General features: G+C 33.4%; 5 protein-coding genes across 7 annotated transcripts; 3 read left to right on the top strand and 2 right to left on the bottom strand.

The window, feature by feature from the left end:
* Window positions 1–788: 788 nt before the first annotated feature.
* On the top strand, window positions 789–3,611 carry LOC137823684 (protein LYK5). The gene has a single exon (XM_068628910.1). The coding sequence runs from the start codon at window positions 1,311–1,313 to the stop codon at window positions 3,294–3,296; it is 1,986 nt and encodes a 661-aa protein (XP_068485011.1). The 5' UTR covers window positions 789–1,310; the 3' UTR covers window positions 3,297–3,611.
* Window positions 3,612–3,928: 317 nt separating this feature from the next.
* LOC137823685 (small ribosomal subunit protein mS80 (rPPR6)) lies at window positions 3,929–7,290 on the bottom strand. Its single transcript, XM_068628911.1, has 3 exons — window positions 5,544–7,290; window positions 4,599–4,776; window positions 3,929–4,128 (listed from the first exon to the last, which is right to left on the bottom strand). The coding sequence occupies exon 1, from the start codon at window positions 7,162–7,164 to the stop codon at window positions 5,557–5,559; it is 1,608 nt and encodes a 535-aa protein (XP_068485012.1). The 5' UTR covers window positions 7,165–7,290; the 3' UTR covers window positions 3,929–4,128; window positions 4,599–4,776; window positions 5,544–5,556.
* A 1,011-nt stretch (window positions 7,291–8,301) lies between these two features.
* LOC137825378 (uncharacterized) lies at window positions 8,302–9,575 on the top strand. Its single transcript, XM_068631050.1, has 6 exons — window positions 8,302–8,355; window positions 8,517–8,575; window positions 8,771–8,891; window positions 8,995–9,164; window positions 9,250–9,328; window positions 9,399–9,575. Exons 1-6 carry the CDS (start codon window positions 8,302–8,304, stop codon window positions 9,573–9,575), a joined length of 660 nt encoding a protein of 219 aa, XP_068487151.1.
* A 5,631-nt stretch (window positions 9,576–15,206) lies between these two features.
* LOC137823330 (protein NRT1/ PTR FAMILY 6.4) lies at window positions 15,207–19,825 on the top strand. Its single transcript, XM_068628413.1, has 5 exons — window positions 15,207–15,740; window positions 15,846–15,969; window positions 16,060–16,277; window positions 16,627–17,174; window positions 18,795–19,825. The coding sequence occupies exons 1-5, from the start codon at window positions 15,738–15,740 to the stop codon at window positions 19,666–19,668; spliced, it is 1,767 nt and encodes a 588-aa protein (XP_068484514.1). The 5' UTR covers window positions 15,207–15,737; the 3' UTR covers window positions 19,669–19,825.
* Window positions 19,826–20,042: 217 nt separating this feature from the next.
* LOC137823331 (uncharacterized) lies at window positions 20,043–21,492 on the bottom strand. Of its 3 annotated transcripts, none has more exons than XM_068628414.1 (3): window positions 21,309–21,492; window positions 20,504–20,703; window positions 20,043–20,411 (listed from the first exon to the last, which is right to left on the bottom strand). In XM_068628414.1, exons 2-3 carry the CDS (start codon window positions 20,693–20,695, stop codon window positions 20,280–20,282), a joined length of 324 nt encoding a protein of 107 aa, XP_068484515.1. In that variant the 5' UTR covers window positions 20,696–20,703; window positions 21,309–21,492; the 3' UTR covers window positions 20,043–20,279. The 3 variants fall into 3 exon arrangements, with proteins under 3 accessions (XP_068484515.1, XP_068484516.1, XP_068484517.1); XM_068628415.1 differs by having other exon boundaries at window positions 20,504–20,697; window positions 21,309–21,481; XM_068628416.1 differs by lacking the exon at window positions 21,309–21,492 and adding an exon at window positions 20,911–20,933 and having other exon boundaries at window positions 20,504–20,697.
* Window positions 21,493–22,837: the final 1,345 nt, after the last annotated feature.

Genomic DNA, 22,837 nt, shown 5'->3' with positions numbered 1-22,837 from the left:
TTAACTTGGAAAAAAGAGAGCTTATTCCGCGAACTAATTTGTGTAAAATAAAAGTTTCTAAAACCAAATTTCCTAAATTGTTTACGGCAATTGTATCGTGCACTCCAAAAAGGAGTTTCTTAAACTAATCTTAAAAATGCAAATTACATCTAAATTAGTTAATCTCAAGTAAAAAAATGCATATTTTTTAAGTAACTATATCATTTTTTTATTTTTTTTTTATGTTGTGTTAAAAAAATTCTAACATAAAAAAGTGATAAAATGAGTGAACTTTTTATCCATTTTACCTTTGGTTTATAAAAAACAGGCCATGACAAATTGAAAACTATAACCTATCTTAAGAGAAATCCGCCAAAAAAGACAAAATGAAAAAAAACTCAAGTTTCTTATTCTTAAAAATAATTCAAAATTTAAAAATTTAATAAAAATCTAAGATAATTTATATATAATTTGTTTTCTATTAGTATTGAAAAAATTAAGTTATAAAAAAAACACCATTTTTGACTTATTTAACAAATGAAATTAATCTCAATCTCCTTAATCATCCATAACAACAGGAAGTCAACCTAACCTAAAGCCAACAAAGTCTATTTAATGCAACTTCCTCTCTTTTTCCTCAAGCTTCATTATCAGTTGCATTTGAGATTGTACTCATGTGCTCAATTAATAATTGGAACACCACTATTTAAAATATAAAAAATATAATTTTAAATATACATATATAAGCTTTTCTTAGCGTTTAGCCTCTGTTCTGTTGTTGAATTCCACCTGTCACATTTTTTTCTTCTCTTTTTTCTACCTGTTATATAATTTTATTTTACACTTTTCTTTTTCATTTCAATTTTCTTCATGTTGTACCATTTCCAAGCTAAAAAATTAGTAGCGTGTGTGGAGGGTACATTATCCAACCACATAAGCTATGGAATCTTGCACTTGGTCTCAAGTCAAACTACAATTGTCTTCCTTCTTCTACAATTCTATGTCTTATCAAAACCGAAAGAACCAGACAAGTTCACACTTCACACCCTTCAGAAGAATTACAAACAAATCCAGCTCATTATTAAAATAATGTTTTACCCAATAGAACAATTATTCAAAGTGAACTTTAATGTGAATCTAAGTAAAAATAAGCACAGCACTTCAAAGGTGGAAAATTTTGAAAAGAAAACGACTTTGACTGGGTCGCCACCCCATCCCATACGGTTTTGGCTTAGAACGCAAAGATAACAGAGACTCACGCGTTCTTTGAATTTAAGCTCAACACACCCTCCAAACCAAGAAACCACTCATTTTTTCTTCACCACGCAAAAATGGCCACAGTGGTGTGGTCCGCAGCCGCCGTAACACTGTTCCTCCTCCTCTGTTCATCCATCCCAAAATCTGAATCCCAACAAGAGTACGTCAACAACAAACAACTAAATTGCTCCGAGCAGGAAACCAAGGCCACATATGGCAACCTCTGCAACAGTGTTCCATCATGCACGTCCTACCTCACCTTCAAATCTTCCCTCCCAGATTACACCACCCCTATCTCCATCTCTTACCTCCTCAACTCCAACACCACCGCCATCGCTGCCGCAAACAACATCACCGATGTCCAATCCATCCCCATCGACACCCTCATCACCGTCCCTATCAACTGCTCCTGCTCCGGCCTCTACTATCAGCACAACGCCTCTTACACCATCAAAACACTGGGCGAAACATACTTTTCCATCGCCAACAACACCTACCAGTCCCTCACCACGTGTCAGGCTCTCATGGACCAAAACAACTACAGCGCAGTAAACCTCGTCGCCAATCTCAACCTCCACGTGCCTCTCAGGTGCGCCTGCCCCACCCAGAAGCAGAGCGAAGCAGGGTTCAAGTACTTGCTCACTTACTTGGTCTCTCAAGGAGAAACGGTTTCTTCCATTGCTGAAATCTTTGGTGTTGACGAACAGAGCATCATTGAAGCAAACGAGCTTTCAAATAATTCCTTTATTTTCTACTTCACACCGATTTCAGTTCCTTTAAAAACAGAGCCTCCGACGAATTTCATGGGAGCAGCGGCTCCCCCGGAAGACTCCCCGTCGCCGCCGCCTCCGGCGGCGGACGGAGATTCGGACTCTTCCAAGAAATGGGTCATTGTCGGAATAGTGGTTGGGGTTGTTGTGGTGCTGCTTCTCTGCGCTACTCTATTTTTCTTCTGTTTCTATCGGCAGAGACGGGTACAACCGCCATCTCCGACTCCAGCGGCGAAGGCTTTCTCGGGCCCCACCCACAAAGAGAGCGAAGAAATGACTATTCCGTCGACGCAGTCGTGGTCTCTTTCTTCGGAAGGGATTCGTTACGCGATTGAGTCGTTGAGTGTGTACAAGTTTGAGGAGTTGCAGAAGGCTACGGGGTTCTTCAGTGAAGAGAACAAAATCAAGGGTTCAGTTTATAGGGCTTCTTTCAAGGGTGATTATGCTGCGGTTAAGATTCTCAAAGGTGATGTGTCGGGTGAGATCAACATTCTCAAGAAAATTAACCACTTCAATGTTATAAGATTGTCGGGTTTTTGTGTTCACAAAGGTGACACCTATCTCGTGTACGAGTTTGCTGAGAATGATTCTCTCGAGGATTGTCTTCATAGTGGTAGTAAGAAGTACGAGACTTCGGTGTGTCTGAGTTGGGTGCAGAGGGTTCATATTGCTCACGATGTTGCTGACGCGCTTAATTACCTTCATAACTATACTAGTCCACCTCATGTGCATAAGAATTTGAAGAGTGGGAACGTGCTTTTAGATGGGAATTTCAGGGCAAAGGTTTCGAATTTTGGGTTGGCGAGAACGGTGGAGGGTGAAGGGGATGATGGGGGATTTCAATTGACAAGGCATGTGGTGGGGACTCAAGGGTACATGTCACCTGAGTATATTGAGAATGGTTTGATTACTCCAAAGATGGATGTTTTTGCGTTTGGGGTTGTGCTTTTGGAGCTTCTTTCGGGGAGAGAGGCTGTTGGTGGGGATAAGAATGGATCTGGGGACCAGATGCTGTCGGTGACTGTGAATCAGGTGCTTGAAGGAGAGAACGTTAAAGAGAAACTTCGAGGTTTCATGGATCCAAATCTCAGAGATGAATATCCTTTGGAACTGGCTTATTCCATGGCTGAACTTGCCAAACGCTGTGTTGCTCGTGACCTCAATTCAAGGCCACAGATTTCTGAGGTTTTCATGATTTTGTCCAAAATTCAATCCTCTACGTTGGATTGGGATCCGTCTGATGAGCTTGAACGGTCTAGATCTGTCAGCCAAATCTCTGATAGCAGATAGATGAGGAACTTGGGGTTACGGTATTGCCAATTGCTTCAATGGAATAAGAGTTTTTTCAATTTGATTCCTTCGGCCACTTTTGCCAAATTGAAGTCCACACTTACACATTTCAACATCTCATTCTTTAACATACTTGGTGACTAAATAAATGGCGTTGTCTCATTGTTATTGATGATATTGATATCGAATACGACTACTGAAAATAATTCAACTTGTCTGTTCTCTATTTCTTTTCGTGTAATATATTTTATATGCATCTGAGTGCATGATGCACGGTTTCTTCATATTTATATGACAACGTAATTTGTTTGCGTATGATCTGGGAACTAATTTTTCTTTTAATTTCTATTCGATCGGGCTTCCTTGACCTGAGTTTAGTTACCTATTCAATTTTTGTACTAGAAAAATAAAATTAAACAAACAAAACGTGTTTTTTGATGTTATATTCCAACCCAACAGGTGATTCGTCACTTCAATTTTTAAGTGTTTGACTTCTACGGACTTCCAGCGATTTGGTTTTGAATGTCAATTGAGCCTCCAGAAAGATCTGTTTCTTGCTTTCTCTATGTTGTGCTGTTGTCTCCTGCTGAACGAAATTCTCATTGATTGATTTCTCTTCCTTAAGAAGGACATTTCAGACATGCTCTACCAACAGAAATTGATTGTTGGGGGGCATAAACTACATGGTATTCATAATTAAACCCAAAGTGTGTCCTAAACGGTCAGATTTCATTTCTAGAAACATTTTAGTCGCACATGAGCTGTGCTTTGAGAACATAGAAAACAGAGTTTCAGGTAACAATTTGTAAAAGTCCTCGACTTTAGAAGTTGCCTGCACAAATTGAGAGCTAAAATTAGGGTATTCCATATCATTGATCTAATACCTAAGTCTTGGTCCTCCCAAACCAAGATGAACACGTTGCGAATGCAGCAGATATAGTCCTAGCTAAGATGGAACAACGTCTATAGTTAGATGGAAAAAGAATGCAATCATACAACATGAAGACCAATTTCGGAGGAGACTGTCAGAGTCAAATTAACTGAATGGTTAGCATCTACTTTGAACAGGTAATAAAAAACATTATATACCTAGAAGACTTTTTATATAATATATGATTAATCTCAAATTGATTCAACTTGCATATTAATTGAATATCCAGTTATTTGTAGGTTTTAAATGTCTAACATTTGTTAGATAAACGAAGAGGTAGTAAATTTTTTTCCAATAAATATTCTTTCTGTTTTATCAAGACAAGAACAGCTGGATTAGAGCTGCAATTGGAAAAACAGTTTAACATATACCTGAATAAAGGCTAACTCAACTGAGGAAGGCAGTTGGTGATGGAGAAAATGTGGTTGGTTGGATACTTCGTGTCAATGCTTGTTGACTTGGAATATGAAAATTCAGGATGCAGAATGCTAAGCGCATAGCCCCATACCCAATTTAACAAACCACAGTTTCGACTTTATCTGATCAAACCTGCCCAAAACATCAAAATTGAGAAGAATTTCTATCTCCAATATGCAAACAAACTCAGTGACTTTGATGCTACTTAGTTATTTCAATTAAAAAATATAATTGCTTCTACTTTTGAATACTTCTTAGCCTACCCAAAGTTGTATTATCCCTTCTTTTTCTTCAACAGAATTTAGTTTACCTCCTCGTGGGCTAAAACCAAGGCAATTAAGCAACAACTTAGGAAAGGATCAAATGAACGCAGTAGGGAAGTAACACTACACAACACGGGTTGCTACAACATATGGTATTTATCAACTAAAAGTTGTTTCCTGTCAATGAAACAAGTAACATAAGTACTACTATAGTCATTTTTCTGGTTAGCAATCAAAGGGAATCCTGATCCACCAAATACATAAAATATGGTAAGCCACAAAGCCTCATGAGTCTATGTATTCAACTAGTATGCAACAATTTTCATGTGTCAGTGAGTCGGAAGAGGGAAGGATGCAAATTGATTCTTATCCAACGTAATCCTATATCATCAAGAGCAATAAAAAAGAATGTTGATCACAACATTGTGCAAAAGAAAGAAGGATAAGAAACATGGCCAACTCAATTCAATATTATAAAACGATAAATAAAAAGTGCAGGTTAAAAACATCAAACACATCAACAATCACTTCTCAAATTTTCTCCTCTCAATTATTTTTGCATTGAGACTGCAACTTCCTATCAAAATAGTATGCTAATGAAGAAAAAAGTTACAACTACCAGGCCACTCATATAACCTGAAACAGTGAACTATGTCTCCGCTACTGCAGTAATGCTCTCAACCTCGACAACCTCCTTCTCCATCTCCTTGACAGCTCTAATCAAACCCCTCGTGATGCCCTTGAGATGCAAACCATTCTCTTTCATTTCCTCAAGTAGCTTTTCCGCCATTTCCCAATCCAAAGCCTTCAAGCACAGAGACTGTATCAACTTCTCATACTCATCCACACTGGGTTGAACGCCATAATTTTTCATCTCTGAGAACAACTTCAGAGCCTCATCAAACTGTTCCAACTTGCAATATCCACGAATCAGGGTGTGAAACATCACGGGGCCCAACTTAACATGCTTCTTTTTCGCTTCTGCCAAGATCTTCCTAGCCTCTTCCATCTCCCCACCATTTGAATAAGCACTAGCAAGAGCAGTATAAGTGTACACATCCGGTCTCAAACCCCTACTATCCATCAGCTTCATCGTCTCCACAGCTTTCCCAATTTCCCCAGCCCTAGAATACCCTGTGACAATAAAATTGAAAACATCATTCCCAGGTGGCGGCCCATCCTTAATCATCTTCACCAATAACTCCTTGGCTTTATCAACTTCCTTAATCCTACACAATGCCCGAACAACCGTCATAAACGGCTTTATCGCACGCTTCCTCTTCTCCTCAGGGATATCCTCCAACATCTCCAAAGCCAATTTCACAGTTTCATCTTCCCCACAGAGCTTGGCAACCAAAAAGCTAACCGCAGTCATCGGTGGCCGTTTCCCTTTCTCCATTGCCACCACATACACTCCATGGGCCTCCTTAGCCTTCTTGCCCTTACACAACCAAGACAAAATGGCACCAACTTTCTCGCTATCAGGCAATGCCTGTGCATCAACCATCTTCTCACAAACACCACAAGCCCAATCATAAGCACGCCGCCGACAAACCGCGTCGATTGTGAAGTAATAAGTGTCTGCATCCGGCACACAGTGAAAGGCCTCAAATTTGTCAAACACCTCCAATGCAGCCTTCCCTTTCACCAACCTCGAGAAGCAAAGTATCAAGTCGTTGAGAATACTAACATTGAGGATTCCACTCTCCTTCTCTCCAATCTCCTTAACCAAATCCCACAGCGAGTACGCCTCTTTCTTCCTCACATCATTTCCACATATAGCCAAAACAAGAGACTCCACCATTGGGGTGGTCACCTCCAATGATCTCTCACTCCATGCCCATCTGAAAAACCTTATCAGATTCTCACCCAAAACAAGCGGACTTTCGATTACTTTTGTCACCAATTGCTGATGCAGGGTTAAATCCATGTCATCCAAACACGACTGAAAGGACCCATCAGCACTGATTTCAAGAAGACGCAGCACACTCTCCAACTTGTCTACGTCAACCTCGTACGTGTCTCCTTCTTCTACGCGCTGTCTGTCACTGCCGTTTTCTGAAAATTCCGGCGAGAGCTCGTCATCGAGGGTGAGTGTGGAATCGGTGGCGAAAAATCGAGGGTTGTTGAGAATTTGGGGGAAAGTTGATTTTGGGATTTTGAAAAAGATAGGGTTAGAGATGCGTTGGTGAATTGCTGAGCAGTTGCGAGCACCAGGGACGGCACGTGTTGCTCGTGCGATTATCCGCGTCCACATTCTTCTTCTTCTTGAGAATGTGCAAAAGTGATGCTTCTTCCACCACCACCTTCTTCTTCTTCTTCACTGAAAATGAAACCTAAAACTACAAACTTTCATGTGTCTTTACATTATTACGACGCCGTTTTCAACTACTTCGCCTATTTATTCAGGAAAGCCTTGCTCCTGAGGCCATTTGTACATTTTTTTTAAAATGGTAATTATCTAGAAGTGAGAATCCGATCAAAATATTTTAATTTTTTAAATAAATATTTAGTATTGTTAAATATTTATGTAATGAATAAAATAACCTATATTTGTTAAGCGTATACCATACAAGAGTGAGCATTTAAATTTTAGTTTAATAATACGAAAATAAAAAATGAACTAACTATGTAATGGACTAACTATTATGTCATCATTTTACGTATTCTTATTAAATAAATAAATTAAAGTTAAGAAAATCAACTGTCACGGTTCTTAGTCTTCTTAGTCTTCATTCGGAATGTAGTGTATACTTATAACATTTGAGGGAATACAAACATGTTGGTTTTTCTGCTGGTTTTTGGTATCTTTTCAATATAAGTTTTCTGTTATTAACTTCAGTAGTGTTTAACGCAGATATAATTGGAATTCTGACTGGAGTTGACATAGAGCGGGAGTTGACAAAGGAAGGAAAAGTTACCAAAATGAATGTCATCTCCATAGATTGTGATGGGTAATCTTCTAACTTCTATCCACCATTTTTTTTAAACTGATTGTGTAATAGAGTTGTTTTGTGAGAATAGTTTTAAGATTCAATGCACCCTTTTTGAGACTTATGTAGATCAGTTAAATGCATTTCTGTCAACGGGGGAAGTAGACAATGCAGTCATATCTATAGAATTTGCCAAAGTCAAGTTCTTCAAATGTATCATTTTGGATGAATCAAAATATCTTATCTCTATTATTTGTTATTAGTCTTGATTTCTTAATTTTCTTACATGTTAATTTTTTATTATATAAACAACATCTATGTTCAGAACTGTATTGATTGCACAAGAGTGGAATATAATGTACTGACTGAAGAAGCATTACTGTTGAAAAAGAGGTACTTTAGAAATATCATTATTTGATATTGGTCAAAAGCTTTTTTTAATGTATTATAATTTGTTTTTAATGGTAAAGGATGTTAGAAACAATGGAGTCTCCATCCCAGGGGTTCAGCCAACTGTGTGAATCTTCAAAGCAAACTCCTGAAGATGAGTTTCTTTAGACCACCACTAGGAACACCATAGCAGGGTTGAAAGATTGTAGAGAAGTAAACGTCATTATATATTTTAAATTCTTATTTGTCTTTTGTTTTCACTTATTTTTACATTTTATTGAAACAGGTCAACACATTCATAGTTCTTGCAACTATAAAACATGTTGTGGATGATGATGATTGGTGGTATACTGCATGCATCTGTAACAAGGCAGTTTACCCCGACTCCAAAATGTTTTATTTGTGAAAAATGCAATAAACACGTAATGAAGGTCACCCTTAAGTACACGTTTTGAAGTATGTGTTATTGATATCTACTGGAATATTGATTATAGTACAATACTAATGTGTTGTGTTGAACATATTGTATTTGTATGGCAGGTATAAAGTGCAACTTCGTGTTATAGATGACACTGATTCTACAACCTTCATGCTTTTTGACATAGAAGCAAGTTCACTGCTAAGTAAATCATGTGCTGAAATGTTTGAAAGCCATGATAAGGTTATTGTTGCACACCTTTATATGTTATATATATATATATATATATATATATATATATATATAACTCGTGCATTGATTAATTTGAATTTCATTTTTATTTTAGAACGGAAATCTTCCAAATGAATTTGCACAAATATTGGAGAAAAAGCTTTTGTTTAAGGTTGATTCAAAAATGGATAAAGGCTTCAGGTTTGAGCAAACCTTTAGAGTTAAAAAAAATTGTGTGGATGAAGACATCATTCAACGTTCATCAGTGACAATAATAGTTCATTGGTAAGTTATGTTTTACTGTACAATGTCTGTAATATAAAATGTTTATTAAGTACTGATTTGTTTAAATCCTCATTTGTTTGATAAGGAGATATATGATCAAGATGGAAAAAAAAGGAAAAGGAAAGCTAGCATTAACTGATGCTTCCTGTGAGAACATCACAGAGGTATAAATAAATTCTAATAGGCAATAGCATTACTTGAAAACATTTGTTTTGAAAGTGTGTATTGAAACAGGATTTGTTGACAAAGTTTGGGAGTGAATGCAATGAGTCGCAATCTCAAACTGTGGATTTGAGCAATGGCAGTGTTATAGTGACTCCACTCAAGAGACAATCTCCACCATTGTTGCAAGTTGGAGATGACAATCTGCCACTCAAGACATTCAAAAGAACTGTTCAAATTGAGAAGTGAAATGTTATTTAAAATTTATGTGACATTTGATCTTTTGAGGATATGAGAGTAATTTGCTTACTTTTTATGTAATATTGTAGTGGATTTGATATATTATGCAAAACAATGTCATAACTATTTTATGTTTTGAGGATATTATGATTACTATTATATATGACATGTTATGTATTTCATTGTATAGTTGTGTATTGCTATTTTGTAGGTTTGTATGTTTTGATCCTCAATTGATGAAGATTGTTAGAGTATGCTGAAAGTTCTGTGAAAACAAAGTTACAGAGGAGAACCAGAATGTTTCACGACATTGTTATAAGATTGAAGATTGTTCATACAATATTTCAAACATGTATAAATCATTTGAGATTTGATTATTAATGTGAATAAACAAATGTGTTGTTTGTATCTTTCAAGTGTGTTATGCAGTGCATGACTTTAACCCAAGTAATGGATTTATTAATAGGTTGTAATAAATGAAATTTCAAGTGTAGTATTGGATTTGAGCTCAAACATTCTTTCTTTGGTGACATTATAATGAATAGATTGTCCAGCTATTGCTAAACTTTATTGAAATATGCCATATATAAGCTACCAAACTTATATGTCATTTTTTTTTTAAATATAGAATTGAAGTTTGTTATTGATGACTTGATTTCTTAAGGTACTCCAGTAAAAATTGCAGCAAAAAAAGTCCTCAAACAACCACAATTTCTTATGGAGAAACAAATTCTGTTCTAACAACAAGTAAATGAGATTCTCATTGTTGATTATTATTTACTGCTAATGTATTAAAATAATCATAACTACATTGCAGATGTTCGTGACAAATCAGGCCACAATCCAACAAAGAAAATGAAGATGGTTTTCAACCAAGAATCCACAAGCCAAAGGAATAAGTTAACAACATTTTCATATGGATTAAACTACACATAGGATGCAGTTTCTGACATAGAGAGTACAAAAGTTCATTTGAGAATGCAATAGAGAAAACTGTCATGGTTGTTACCCCACAATATACAACCCAAAAGAAAAACTTAACATATACAAACCATGGAGAAGAGTGTAATTTTTCACATAATGCAATATCAGACTTGGAGAATAGGCAACCCTCATGTCCTTTAAGTACATGTAAGTCTTAAGGCCTTTCACATGTATAAATATGATTCTTCTTATTTATCTCATGATATACACAACAATTTTAGAAGCGAACTATATTCAAAATATGAATTGCAAGGTTAGAAAATTATTATTACTTGGTCAAAGTACATCTTAATATAACTAATGATTCAGTATAACGTTTTAGCATGTGTATTATAGAAAGATAATTTTATGATTCTTTTTTAAATTTTCAGATTTTTTTTATGTTGGTCAATGTGTTCATTGTGGAGTTGTTCTCTGGTATGATAAATCAAAGCATTCAGGAGAATATAAAATGTAATTTAATTAAAAATTAATTAAATTAAAATTAAAATTATAAAATGTAATTTTTGTTAAATTGAAATTAAAAAAATGATATATTAAAATGAATTTATAATGTGCACATGTATGTTCAAATATGCACCAATATTCTTTTTATGGTTTTCTGTACTTCTTATTTATAATGGAAAATAGCAATTTATTTACTACAACTGTCATTTCTCAAAATTTAGAAAAAGGTATTCCTACTTCATACTAAATGTATATGCTAACTAATTAAAATTAAATTAAATTATAATTATAATTATAAAATATAATTTTTGTTAATTTGAAATTAAAAATATCATATATTAAAATGAATTTATAATGTGCACACATATATTCAAATATGCACTAATATTATTTTTATGATTTTCTGTACTTCTCATTCATAATGCAAAATATCAATTTATTTAGTATCATTGTAATTTTCAAAAATTAAGACAAATGTATTCCTACTTCATACTAAATGTATATCCTAACTAATTAAAAATAAATTAAATTAAAATTCTAATTATAAAATGTAATTTTTGCTAATTTAGAATTTAAAATATGATATATTAAAATAAATTTATGATGTGCATTCAAATATGCACCATCTTTATTTGGAATTCTGTTAATTTTTTTAGATAGGGATATGTGTGAAGGGGAATTTAACCACAAAAATATTTATTTATTCATGAGGGTGCATTTTTTAGGCATGCACTCTCTGGATTAGATTGATGTGTTGCCTCATAAAAGTTTCTTAATTCACATTAAAACGTTTACCTAACTCTTGAAGTCTTTTTCAAACTCTTACATTTTAAATCCATTGTTTACCCAATCTTCTTTCTATGGTTTTTTTTTTGTACTTCTCATTCATAATGAAAAATAACAATTTATTTACTATCACTGTCATTTTCCAAAATTTAGAAAAACATATTCCTACTTCATACTAAATGTATATGCTAACTATACAGGTTGGACTTAATGTGGACAATCATATAGGTTGTTCAAACATTATTAATATTTATAACTATTATATTTCTGTTTTTTAATTTATGTTTGTTTTTTTTTTGTGATTTGGTATTATGTTATTTTTTATAAATTTAGTATCTTTGTTATATTGTATAAATTTCTTTACTTACAAATTGTATGAGTTGATTGTATTAGGTGAAAATATATATGTTAGTAAAATTTATTATTATTAAAATATTTCAATTTAAGGTTGTATAAAATTATTTATATAAAACACTATAAGACATATATATGCATCTTTATTGCAAAAAAAATATATATACCTATATAAATTACAATTATTTAATTATTTATTAATATATTAATAATATTTCATAAATATAATCTTTCCCATTTTATAGATAAAATCTTTCCTGTGCAATGCACGGATTAATAACCTAGTAGAAATATAAAGTGGTTGTTCTAATTTTTGGCTTTTTTAAGTTAGATTTTTTCAATATCTTTCTGCACTCCTATAATTTTCATGTACACCTGGAGTTATTAAAAGATCAAATTATCCTCTTATTAGTGTTGTATCTCATTTATGGTCGCACTCTTATAGTCAAGACACTCTTGTTTCTTTGTTGTTTCATAAATGAAATCAAGAAAGAAAATGTTTGGATAGTACAATTTAAAAAAAATTACATAAGAAACTCAAAATCAAATTACATAATTCATAAAAGAAAGATGATTTTCCAATTGTATAATTTAGAAAAGAATTTATAAGAAAAAATTAAATCATACAATCTAAAAGTTTAAATAAAACTTCGTAACCATAATCCTTGTGAAAATGATAAATCTATAAGCTTTTTTATATAAAAAAAATTATTTTGAAATGACTCAATCCCAAAATTATTTTTTAAGAACAAAGTAAAAAATTTCATATTTAAACAAGGTGTACAAGAAAAATATGAAACTGAACAAAAAAACCTGTCCATTCAATTACACAGAATTCCAAAACAACATAAAACCTTCACAATAAATATTATGTATATGGACGAAAGAAAGAAAAAGCAACAAAGTTAAGGCTTAAATATTTCGTCTATGAAAATATGAAATCTTTATTTTACTAATTATTTAAATCATATATGTTAACACAAACTTGGTCATATAAGAAAAGTACACAATTATCGTCAAATTCAATTTAAGTAAAGTATAAAATAATTTTTTCAACCATAAAACTTTTTACCTGTTATGAAGTCGACCAAAACTTGTAAAGGAGAGAAGTTAAATTTTGTTAACAGTGATGGTATTTGACATCATTAAAAAATAAAAAAATTTACCTAAAACATCAAAACAATTGTATTTAAACTATATTTATTTAATTTTTAATTTAAAATCTTAATATATGTTATTATAATATTAAAGTTTGTTAATAATTAGGCTGAAAGTATGGTTTATGGTTTTTTAAATGGAATTAGTGGCATGTGGGTACATTGATTCATATCTGTGAGAATAGAGTTGATGAATGAAAAGACAAGTTCTTATCATCTTTGTCAGATAGTAGAGGGAAGTTGAAGTTGTGTTGTGTCATGAAATTAACTTATCACTACTTTCTTTTGTGGCCCTTTGGATGACGATGAATATTGAAAGTGACAAATAATCATAATTAAGAAACATTCAAAGGCTCATCTTTAGTTGTTGGTGTCTGTTGTTGCATACAACAGCTTAGGTTCACTTCATCCACACACTTTCACAGACACGTATGGCAGTAGCAGCTTCTTGCACGCACCATGCAATCATCTTCAGAAAATCAAACCAAATACTAAACACACAACTTTATCATATATTGTCGCATTAACATGTCACATCTCAAGTGCGATTAGTGCTATATATATTCATATTTTATTTAAATAATAATTAGACTTTTTTTATATTAATTCATGCAAATTTAAGGTGAGGGATTCTTGCAAGTAACTTGGGTAAATGTAGTTATCAAATTTAAAGATTAAATATGTTTTATTTCTGATTTTAGGTGATTTTTTTTTTCTAATCTAAACTTTAAATTTATAGGCATGTGTAATAAGACAAAATTGATAATTATTAATATTAAAAAAAAAAACAAACGAATTTATAGTAACGTATTATAAGAATTTTCTTATTACAAATATAATGAAGTCTAAAGTTGGAACTAAAAGATAATAACTATATTTAACTTTAAGTCTAACTATATACTTTCATGTGAAACCTACAATAATTTTGAATTATAGTAAAAAAATAAAAAAAATATGTTTAACCTAATTTAAGTATGTACTTTCATGTGAAACTTAGAAGTAGTATATTTTCTCTTCTTATTTGCTATAGTTTCACGATATAATCTGATGCAATTCACACTTATGTGTGTTTTAAGGATTAGAGATGAAAAGTGAGATAGTGAAAAAAATTAAAATGAAAAAGAAGTTTTTTAAATTAAGTGAAAAAAATTAAAATTAGTGATTTATTACATTGCGAATCTCAATGTGTCTTCAATCAAATTTTTAAGTTCAACAAGCGATGATGGAAGTGTTCTTTGATGCTGAATTTTGTTGGATTCATCATATGCTATTCAATTTAAGATTTCTAAATATTTTTAAAAACTTTTATAATATTCAATTAAAACTGTCATTATTTTATTAGAGAAAAACAAAACTTTGAAGTACTAAGTTATTATTTAAAATGATTAAAAATTTGGTATTCAAAATTATACCTATTTTGTGATAAGAAATTACAATTCTCTTATTAATAGGTTTATCTTATAAGATTTTTTTGTTTCTTTCAAACCAAGCACAAGCACTTCGATTTATCTATTTTCATTTCTTTGCCATTTGTTTCTCTCGTCAGTTTCCTTTCTCTCTGTAGAACAAATGCTAATTTTTTTCTTTTAATCTTGCACTGTATTTTATTAGACTTGAACTTTAAAGAAGAATTTGACTCTAATTTGCAGAGTTTCTAGAATCATGCATTTTCGACTGTTTATGAAAATTACCAACAGACAACAGTTCAGTGACTCATGTGCACATAATCTCATATGTAGAAGTTTTGATTATGTAACTGTAGTTGGTCCCATTTCACTTTGTACGAACCTTGCGTTTGATTTATACACACTGAAGAGGGTGTAGTGTCGTAAATGCAGATTCATAAGGAGCATTTTCTCCATTACTATATTCAGCGTGTTACTTTTAGAAAATGTGTAACACAGTAGGTGATGAAGTATACCAATGCATTCAGTCTCTGGCTTCTAGAACAGATACATACACCAAAGCTTTTCAACTAAAACCACTTTGTTAAAGTTTGCTGATGCAACAGTAAAACCTTCACCCAATTGATTGTTTGTATGACATGGTAAAATACTTGATCAAGCATGAGGATCTGAAGAACATGGTTAGTACATGTTTTTCTTTTTCAGTTGTTCATTATAAAAGTGACTTTGTGATGGAACATTGGGAGTGGCTATACTGTTCTATCACTTTCCAAGTGTTGTTTTCATTAGGCGAGTACGGTCTTAAGCCACACAACGAAGGATAGCCTGTAAAACTCCAAAGCACGCGGACACAAACTCAGCATTTGAGGCCACTCATCTCATCAAGTGGACCTATTCTAAACTAGTTCTTATCAAATTCGTCCTTGCCATCACATAGCTAACTCTACATTTCCTCACCACTACTATTTAGCAAGTCTTGGAGCTGAAACACTCACACACAGCATTCAACTCTCTGCGGTTACCCTCCAACAAAAAACATGGTTTTAGCTTCTTTTCTGAGAACTTTGTTTATTGTTCAAAGCTTGTTTTATACTTTGTTGATGCCTTAATGATTGTTTTGCATTTTTTTACCTTGCTGTTTATAGGTTCTTGTTGCAAGTCATGGAGAGGATGAAAAAGGGGCAGAAGGCATTGCTGCTGTTGATTTTCGAGGCCACCCTGTAGACAAGACAAAAACTGGAGGATGGCTAGCAGCAGGGCTCATCTTAGGTTCATATTCATCTCAATCCATAGAAATTGGAGTCATGTTCTCAAGGTTGAACCTAATTTGGCTCCAACAAAACTTTTTTTTGTGTGCAGGTACTGAACTGGCAGAAAGAATATGTGTGATGGGCATAGCCATGAATTTAGTGACCTACTTGGTTGGAGATTTGAATCTCCCTTCAGCTGATTCTGCCACCATAGTTACCAATGTTATGGGAACTCTCAACCTGCTTGGCCTTCTTGGTGGCTTCCTTGCAGATGCCAAACTTGGCAGATACCTGACTGTTGCCATATCTGCAACCATAGCTGCTGTGGTATGTCAAAAGATTTGCATATTTTGATATACTCAATAATTAATTCTCTCATTTCTTTGGCTTTTAAGATCACTAAGGCAACCAATTTTCTCCCTTCCCTTAAGAGGAAGTGGTTTTCAAGTGTAAATAATATCACCTTTTTTAGTTTAATTTCGATACACTTTCAGTTAAATCCGTTAAACAATCAAAATTCAGAAACCATTGGTAACATGGCTTATAAAGTAGTGATGGCAAAAGTTAATAAAGTTGTTACACATCAAAGTTTGTGATCGGATGAATAACCTTTTACACTGATCATCTTACTACTAGAAGTCACCAATTAGTTTTCTTGTCACTTGTCTTGGACCAGGGCGCGAGTTTGTTAACTGTGGCTACTACCATTCCAGGCATGAGCCCCCCTACATGCAGTAGTATCAGAAAACAACACCACGAATGCATTCAGGCCTCTGGCAAACAATTGGCTCTGCTATATGCAGCACTTTACACTATAGCAGTGGGTGGTGGAGGAATAAAATCCAATGTCTCAGGTTTTGGATCTGATCAGTTCGATACAACAGACCCGAAGGAGGAAAGAATGATGATATTTTTCTTCAACAGATTCTACTTCTTCATCAGTATTGGGTCCTTGTTTTCTGTAGTTGTCCTGGTGTATGTGCAAGACGACATAGGAAGAGGGTGGGGTTATGGGATTTCAGCAGGAACAATGTTGGTTGCTGTTGCTGTTTTGCTTGCTGGCACACCATTTTATCGATTCAAGAGGCCACAAGGAAGCCCCTTAACAGTTATATGGAGAGTATTGTTTTTGGCTTGGAAGAACAAGACTCTTCCTATCCCTTCACAACCCTCCTTTCTCAATGGTTATCTTCAAGCCAAGGTGCCACATACTCAGAGGTTCAGGTAAATTTTCTATCCTCTTCTTCAAGAATTTTCATCATGTGGTTACCATGGGGTTAATTAAGTGTAAAAAAATTAGATTTTTCTTAAAGAAATTGGCTTCAAATTTCAATAACTAACCGTAACCGTAGTTTCCTCATAATTTGTACACGGTGGTCTTTCTCTTCAATTATTGCACAGCAATTTCAAAAAAAGTTCTTATTTTGTGTGGTTCTGATAATGATTGCTTACTTTCACGGGATTACTATTACTATTAATATCTGGGACAACATGAGTGTTTTTGTTGTCTCTAGAAAAGGACAAATATTACGTTTGATTGAACAGTTTGTCAAAAAGGAATTTGGAAAAAGAAAAAAGACGCAGCGTTTGTTGGAATAGTGTTTTGCTCTTCTTTTTATAACCAAAACTCATGTGGTAGAATGATTTTTGAAAACTTCCACTAGTTATGCTAATAAACACGTATTTTGTTCTTCACCCATCTTTGTCACCTACGAGAACTAGAAAATGATATGCTGATACATCTCTCTCACTCACTCCAATAATAACAAAGCAGACTTAGATCTCTTTTTCCATCGACACACTGCTCTCTATCATCCTTTCAAACAATCACTTTATACAATTATTTTTTCATACACTAAATAATAATACAGTTTGAACATAAATTTAAATAAATTACTAGAGTGGTGTAAGCCACAAGCTTTCAAAATAATATTGATGGTGCAATGGTTGTTATAATATATACACAATTAAATTTTTTAACTTATATATAATATTTATTTCAATATTTTAAATGTATCTTTTATTTTATATTTTAAGCGTGAAATCTTCGAAATATTTAATACAATACTATGAAAAATAATAATTTTATACCTCATCATTTCTAGACACAAAACTCGTATTTTTATCACATACGCCCATCCTAATAGATTGATATTGAATGCGTATTCTATACATTAAAGAGCTACATCCTTTACTCCACTCGACATCCTTTCATAAATTTTAACAGAAAAAGAAGATAAGTAAAAGGTTAAAGCAATTTCGATGAACTAATTTATAAGCGACCTTGTAGGAATTATTTTAATTAACTTGTTCCGAACCTGTTTTTTAGCTGATGAATAAACTAGCTTTAATTTGTGAAAAGCTTTACATGACCAATCCATAATTTCTAGAATTTGGTTGGAACTTTACTTTTTTACTATGTTCTATATTCATTTTCTGAACTATTTACGAAATTCCTGTAAACGAATTGCACCGACTTGTAACGACTGATGGCAAATAAGGCAAAAAAGATTTTACAAGATAAAAAAGAACCCAAATGTCATACATTAGACTGAATTATCGAAGTGTAACCTTGACTCAAACTTTGGATTATACGATTTTAATTTGCTATCATCTCGAATCAGCATATGTACGCATAATTTATTCTTCGACAAAAACACGAGGAACAATTTATGATAAAGGTGTCGTTCAAATCCTAGGGATGTAGTAAAGTGAAATAAATATTCTGAGAAATTCATTGATGTTCATCTCCATTCAAACCTAGTCAGCAATACTTGAAATCATATATGAAGGATTTGACATAAACTAACGGGTACTTTCACTGTTTGGCACTTGGTCCGATAGGTTCCTCGACAAAGCTGCAATTCTAGATGAGAACAGCTCAAAGGATGAAAACAAAGAAAATCCATGGATAGTTTCCACAGTGACTCAAGTTGAGGAGGTTAAAATGGTAATCAAGCTACTTCCCATTTGGTCTACATGTATCCTCTTCTGGACAATCTATTCTCAAATGAATACCTTCACCATTGAGCAAGCTACATTCATGAACCGAAAAGTTGGATCTCTAGAAGTTCCAGCAGGATCTCTATCAGCTTTTCTCATCATTACCATTCTCCTCTTTACCTCCCTAAATGAGAAACTCACTGTCCCCTTATCTCGGAAACTCACAAACAATGCCCAGGGGCTCACAAGTCTTCAGAGGGTTGGAATTGGACTAGCTTTCTCCATAGTTGCCATGGTGGTTGCTGCAATTGTTGAGAAAGAAAGGAGGGAGAATGCAGTAAAAAACAGTACTGCAATAAGCGCATTTTGGCTGGTCCCTCAGTTTTTTCTGGTGGGTGCGGGGGAAGCATTTGCCTATGTTGGACAACTAGAATTTTTCATTAGGGAGGCTCCAGAGAGAATGAAATCAATGAGCACTGGACTTTTCCTATCTACCCTTTCAATGGGCTATTTTGTCAGTAGCTTACTGGTGTCAATTGTGGACAAGGCAAGTAACAAGAGATGGTTAAGGAGCAATCTGAACAAGGGAAGACTAGATTACTTCTATTGGTTGCTTGCAGTGCTAGGCGTGCTGAATTATATATTTTTTCTTGTTCTAGCAACGAAGCATCAGTACAAAGCTCAACACGGCATACAGCCTACTAACGGTGCAGAAAAAGAGCTTGCGAGTACAAATGATGTGATAGTTGGAGTTGATGGAAAGGAAGAAGCATAGGATAAAGTCTTAAAATCTCAATTTGTTTGACCGAATATATAGTGTGGAAGACCTAAACATTATGCCAAGAATTTGTTTATTTTGAGGGATGTGTCAACCTCATTTAACGTGGACAATTGCGATGTACTATTAAGTATTGACAGATATTTGCTGTTGACCCGGAGTTGTATACAACACCTGATATAATGCTTTTAACAAAATATATATGCACATATATAAAATAAGGGATAATTACAATTAAATGATCTGAAAAATTATTAAAATAATAGTATAGACGATTGTTAAGTGGGTGTAAAACAAAAGTGGGATGTCAATATAGGTGCATATAAAAAAGACAAACTGCATTGTGAGTTGTATCCTAAAGAAAAAGGCAATTAAGAGATAAAATGTAATTGATTCCCTGACTGAAAATATAAATAAATGAACCACTCTAGGCAGGTCTCATGAGCAGAAGCCTGAATTTGACTAATGTTATCGATAGAAAATACGACAAAATTACAGATTCAAACCATGACCATACCTTCAAAACAAATTTTGTCCATTGGATACGAAAGCTTTAAACAATGGTATTCAATAGTTTTAATAGCAAGAACACAAGAACACAGTAGACTTCATAAAGCATCAGTAAGGGAAGGAGGTTTATGACTTATGACCAGCGGAGGACGTAGAGCTCGGTGCGTTTCCTCCTTCTGCTTGCGGGCCTTGAACATTTCCTCTGTCTCAATAACAATTAACCTCTTGACCTATATTAATTACAATGTTTAGCAAAGTTAGTATCCACAGACACAAGTCATTTCAAGCAGAAAATAGAGATGTGTAGATCTTGTGCTAAAACCTGTTGGAGCATTCCCCTAACCGTAGGTGTGTTCCATCGCATGACAGTTCTATTGCATTTGCGCAGGCGAAGTGCTTCCAAAGTGCGCCTATGGAGCCTCCTGGTCCCTGGCATACCCCTCACCAAAGTTATGTAGAGATTTGGGCTCCAAGCAATTGGCACGCAAGCCTTGTATGCCTTGAATGCATTCATGCCTTCAGCTTAAAGTCAGAACACCATTAAGAAACAAATCAAGTTAATATGACTTTCATTCGTTCTCTAACTACATACCCAAATTTAACAATTATAATACAAATATAAATAAAAACCGACTTAAATAAAAACCAGTAAAAAAAAATCAAAGTTCTCACACTTCATTCAACTGAACATTCGAAATTACGTTATTTGAGCAGAACAGAAAATCTCACCTTGTATGATTACATCGAAGAGACCACTGAAGAGTGACAAAATATATGCAAATAAAGTAGTGAACGAAAGATAAGATATATATATCTTATATGAAGATGATAATAATATATTTAAACAGTGATATTAGCTCAGACATTTCATCGAATAGGTTGTAGGCAAATAAGCAAATAGGTTAAATTCAGAGAATTGCCCCCATCCCGCAAAACACGAGTTATTAACTAGCATTCAATGTATGCAATACAGGGAGACTCAATCATAGATACAGAGCAGAAGATGATTGTAACAAATTGGAAACAACAGAGGGAACGGACTAATCAGACAACTAGATGCTAAGTGGTGAATAGCTTCAGATAAAGAATGAAAATGCGAGAAAAAAAAAAGAGAGGAGAAAAGTAACCTGGCCACCCCGGCTCCAAGTCTTGAGGCAAGCAGAGAAGTTGCCGGCGTCGGAGAAATCGGAGTCGCCGAACGCGTATTGCAGAGTGAACTTGATCTTGGAATCGGAGGATGAGTTTTGTCGTGGAGGAAAGAAGGTTCTGACGGTTGTGGCGGAGCAGAGGTGAGGAAAGAAGAATCAAAACCTACACACCGTGGCTGCTTCCAAAGGTAAAGAGATCAATAGAAGTCGACAAGGCATGTAGAGCGCTTATGTTATTTTTTTTTTAATAAATTTTAATTTAATGTTTATATTAATTTTAAAGATTTTTAAGCTACTAATAAATTTGTATATTCAATTGAGATAATTGAATAAAATTGAATAAAAAGAAAAAGAAAAATCTAAAAACAGTGTTAGAAGATTGGAAAACAAGCGATAGTAAAAACTCAATAATACTGGGTTTTTTTTTACTATGTTTTAGTTATTAATAAAAATGATAAATTCTTGTCCCTACCCCTGATATAGATTTTTTTTTTATGTGATAAACCATTTGAACAATATTTAATTAACGAGAAAATGGCAAGAAATAGTTACGATTATTGTAATATTAAATTCCAAACAAGTAATGCAGTTATGTCAGGTAAGGAAGTTAAGCTGAACCAGAGGCACTATCAATCTACTACTTGTTATCTGTCATATTTTTACAGATTAAATAAAATGTCTTTTATTTGTTGCTACAAAAAATACATCTCGAGAATGCAAAGCAATAAACTTGAGACAATAGAAAATTAGAAAAACATGAATATCATCTAAAAAATGCAAAATGTATTAATAATGTTAATATAATATTCTTTATTTTCAATTCAGCAGCACATATTTTTGATGGGTGACATTGAAGGGAAAATGTTATAGGTTTAAAGACTAAGATAAATACATTTGATAATTAATTAACAAAGCTTTAATACTAACAATAAATGTCAATGGATCTTTCTAATAAAAAATAATTAGAAAATTTAGTTTAAAATACGTCAATACTAATATCTTTTAAATAAATTATATTAATTATATAAATATTCTACTATATTTTAAAGGTATATTTTTTGAAACACGCATTTTTATAAATTTAAATAAAGAAATAACATAAAATGTGTCTGAGTATTAAATTATTATTATATATATATTCTAAATACTTTTTGCATAATTTGTTAGTGTAAAAATATAAAATTAAAGGGTAAAAATTACACATTTAAAACTCTTGATTCTAAAAAAATAAACTCATTAGTTAATTGATTAAAGATTATTTAATTATTAATTTTCAAATACAATTTAACAATAACTCAATGTTAAATGAAGAAATTGTGCATTATTTAAAAACTAAAAAAATAAACACGTTTTACCTGAAGAACTACATAAAGCAACTTCGTAAAAACTCACCTGAGGAAACCAAATGCATGTGCTCATGAATGAAAGCACATACCAAACTTTTCGTTCATATTATTTTGCAGAGTTCTCAAGTTTTACTTAAGGCAGTAATATAATGAGTACATTAA

The sequence above is a fragment of the Phaseolus vulgaris genome, chromosome 8 (genome assembly GCF_000499845.2).
Source record: "Phaseolus vulgaris cultivar G19833 chromosome 8, P. vulgaris v2.0, whole genome shotgun sequence".
Classification (NCBI taxonomy): domain Eukaryota; kingdom Viridiplantae; phylum Streptophyta; class Magnoliopsida; order Fabales; family Fabaceae; genus Phaseolus; species Phaseolus vulgaris.
Note: the sequence above shows the minus strand (reverse complement) of the source record. Positions and strands in the feature narration are given on the sequence as shown.